This window comes from Octopus bimaculoides, chromosome 1 (genome assembly GCF_001194135.2).
Source record: "Octopus bimaculoides isolate UCB-OBI-ISO-001 chromosome 1, ASM119413v2, whole genome shotgun sequence".
Lineage (NCBI taxonomy): Eukaryota > Metazoa > Mollusca > Cephalopoda > Octopoda > Octopodidae > Octopus > Octopus bimaculoides.
In genome coordinates, this window is record NC_068981.1 from 25,090,646 (window position 1) to 25,093,769 (window position 3,124).

At 37.2% G+C, this 3,124-nt stretch overlaps 1 protein-coding gene across 1 annotated transcript in view; it reads left to right on the forward strand.

Moving 5' to 3' along the window:
- LOC106876827 (interleukin 17-like protein) overlaps nucleotides 1-2,217 on the forward strand; it is an 8,073-nt gene extending 5,856 nt beyond the window's left edge. Inside the window, exon 2 of the mRNA XM_014925543.2 lies at nucleotides 287-2,217. Coding sequence (XP_014781029.1) covers nucleotides 287-772 — 486 coding nt within the window. The 3' untranslated portion in view covers nucleotides 773-2,217. The remainder of the gene's footprint in view (nucleotides 1-286) is intronic.
- The last annotated feature ends 907 nt before the right edge of the window (nucleotides 2,218-3,124 follow it).

Below are 3,124 nucleotides of genomic sequence, written 5' to 3' on the forward strand. Positions count from 1 at the left end.
TGTGTGTGTGTGTGTGTGTGTGTGTGTGTGTGTGTGTGTGTGTGTGTGTGTGTGTGTGTATGCATGTATGTTTGTGCGCGCGTTTGTGAGTATGAGTGTATGTGCCTGTGTGTGAGTATGTGAGTGTGTGTGCGGGTCTGAGTTTTTGTGTGTGTGTGTGTGCGGGTCTGAGCTTTTGTGTGTGCGTGTGTGTGTGTGTCATTGCTAAATTTGTTAACCCCTCTGAATTTCAGCACCATACCAAAAGGAATAATATGAATTGACGAAATTATTTTGTTTCTCACAGGTTTCCATCCATGTTGTATTGTTCCACTTCTTCTGCTTCATATCGATCGTACCATCGGCGTCAATTCCTGTCCAATGTAAAATACCAACCAATTTGAAAATCCTATATGAGAATATTGCCAATATACCAGCAGTTGGAAGTGACCAAGTCGCAGTAACCGATGAGGATAAAACTTGCCCAACAGCTTTACTTTCTACTGTTATCCGCGAACGTTCCACCTGCCCTTGGTATCTTAAAATGGTCTACGATTCATTAGTTTATCCTCCATTACGTACGGAAGCTGTATGTCGCTGTCGAAACTGTCTTGACTCTGACAACAACCACCAATGTGTGACTGTATACACTAAAATGACTGTCCTCAAACGTACAGGTGAATGTGTTGATGGACAATATGTGTATAAACCAAGTGTGATTGAGATAGCTACAGCCTGCGTCTGCGCACGGAAGATCGATGTCCAGAGCGATAGCATAAATTATGTGACATAAAAATCAGCTGACTACCAAATTATTCAATGCGTGTAACGCAAATGTTATTCATATGAAATTAAAGTTGACCACTGTGTGGTTATTATAGTTTACAAGCGCGCGTAAAGACAAACAAACATACACACATATTTCTGTCTGTCTGTCTGTCTATCTATCTATCTATCTATCTATCTATCTATCTATCTATCTATTTATGTATGTATGTATGTATGTATGTATGTATGTATGTATGTATGTGTCTATTTATCTATCTACCTATCTATATATCTATCTACATAACCAACATTTTTTTGTGCGTATTTCAACCTTTATGTAGACGTACGATGTTATAATTTTGCGTTTTATTTAAATGCATATATACTGAAATAAAATATACATTTATTTAAATGTATGTGACTTTGAAATATGTAGTCATTGAAATACGCACGTTAGGACCAACACCGAAGTCCTGACTTGTGCTGGCCTCCCTTCCATGTACACCTTACTGAGACAACGTCGACTACGCTGGCCGTATGGAGGATGGCCAAATCCCAAAAGTCATTCTCTGCGGAGAACTCGCAGCAGGGCAGAGAAACAAGGGCTGCCTGCAGCTGAGGTACAAGGACGTGTGCAGGAGTGACATGAAGGCGCTCAACATCGACATCAACTTTTGAGAGGACCTGGCAGTGGACCGCACCCGGTGGAAAAGCACACTTCTCAAACAACTATGGATCGGTGAGGAGAAGCTGTCAGCTGCAGCTGCAGAAAAGCGAGCACGATGTAAGGGATCGACAGCCGACAGACCAGATCTATGCGGCCGAGACTGTTATTTGCGCATTGGTCACCATAGCCACAGCACGCGCTGCTCAAGCCGAGCGGCCCAACTTAGACAGTAACTGGACGGACGTGATACCCATGGTTAGCTGTGACCAAGGTGGCCCAAAGATATATACGTGTTTGTGTATTGTGTGTGTGTGTGGGGGGGGAGGGTATATGTGGCCATGCTGGAGCACCGCACACACACACACACACACACGACGGGCTACCAAATCCACTCACAAGGCTTTGGTCTGCCCGAGGCTATAGTAGAAGATTCTTGCCCAAGGTGCCACGCAGTGGGACTGAACTCGGAACCATGTGATTGGTATGCAAGCTACTTACCACACAGCCACTCCGGGCAGAATAGTTAGCACGACAGGCAAAATGCTAACAGCATTTTGTCCGTCATTACTTTCCGAGTTCAAATTTCGCCGAAGTCGACTTCGACTTTCATACTTGGGAGTCCTTAAAACAAGTACCAGTCAAGCGTATGTGTCGAAGTAATCGAATTCCTCTCTCTTTCGAATTGGTTGGGCTTGTGCCAAAATTTGAAACCAATAATAACTGCATATAGTTATAAATACATTTATAACAAATGCGCATACAAATATTTATATAAATCATATATGCATGAAATATACAATACAATAAAGCTGATGGATTTTTTTAAATATACATATATATTTAATTTATATATAATAAAAAAATATATTTATAAATACATATATAACAAACTTGCATACAAATATTTATATAAATCACATATGCATAAAATATACAATACAATAAAGTTGATGGATTTTTTAAATATACATATATATTTAATTTATATATAATAACTGCATATATTTATAAATAGATATATAACAAATTTGCATACAAATATTTTTATAAATCATATATGCATGAAATATACAATACAATAAAGTTAATGGATTTTTTTAATATACATATATATTGAATTTATATAATAATAATGAATGTATATATTTGTATGTATTTTTATGATAATTTCTCCTCGTAAATCATTTGTAAGGATTTTGTAAATATATTTTTTCATTACATGTATCTTTCATATATGTTATTATGCAAGTAACACGAGGCAAATTACTATATATCAGTTTGATTTGTAGCAAATATATGTTACTAAAAAAAAAATAATAATAAAATGACCTCCCTTCGCTCGAAAAAAAAAAACGAAAAATAAAATCTATTACAATCACAAATGCTTTTCCTGGTTATTTTTTGTTTTATGTTTCTGTATTTATTGAAAGCGTAACTGAATGAAATATTGTGTAACCGCATGTGACATTCAAGACATTTTCCAGTATTATGTTGCGATCTTTGAAAGATCATTTTCTTACTGTTAATGAGTTTAGCTGTTAATAGGTAGGATTGTTTCTGAGAATATTGCCAGTATTATGCGCCGATATAAGTCATCTAACTAATGATGTGTGAATGAATATATATATATGTAACTCCACCACCGATGATGTTCCCTACGTCAGCATCAATGTCACCAACACTAACAACAGCGGAAGCAGCAGTGTCAGC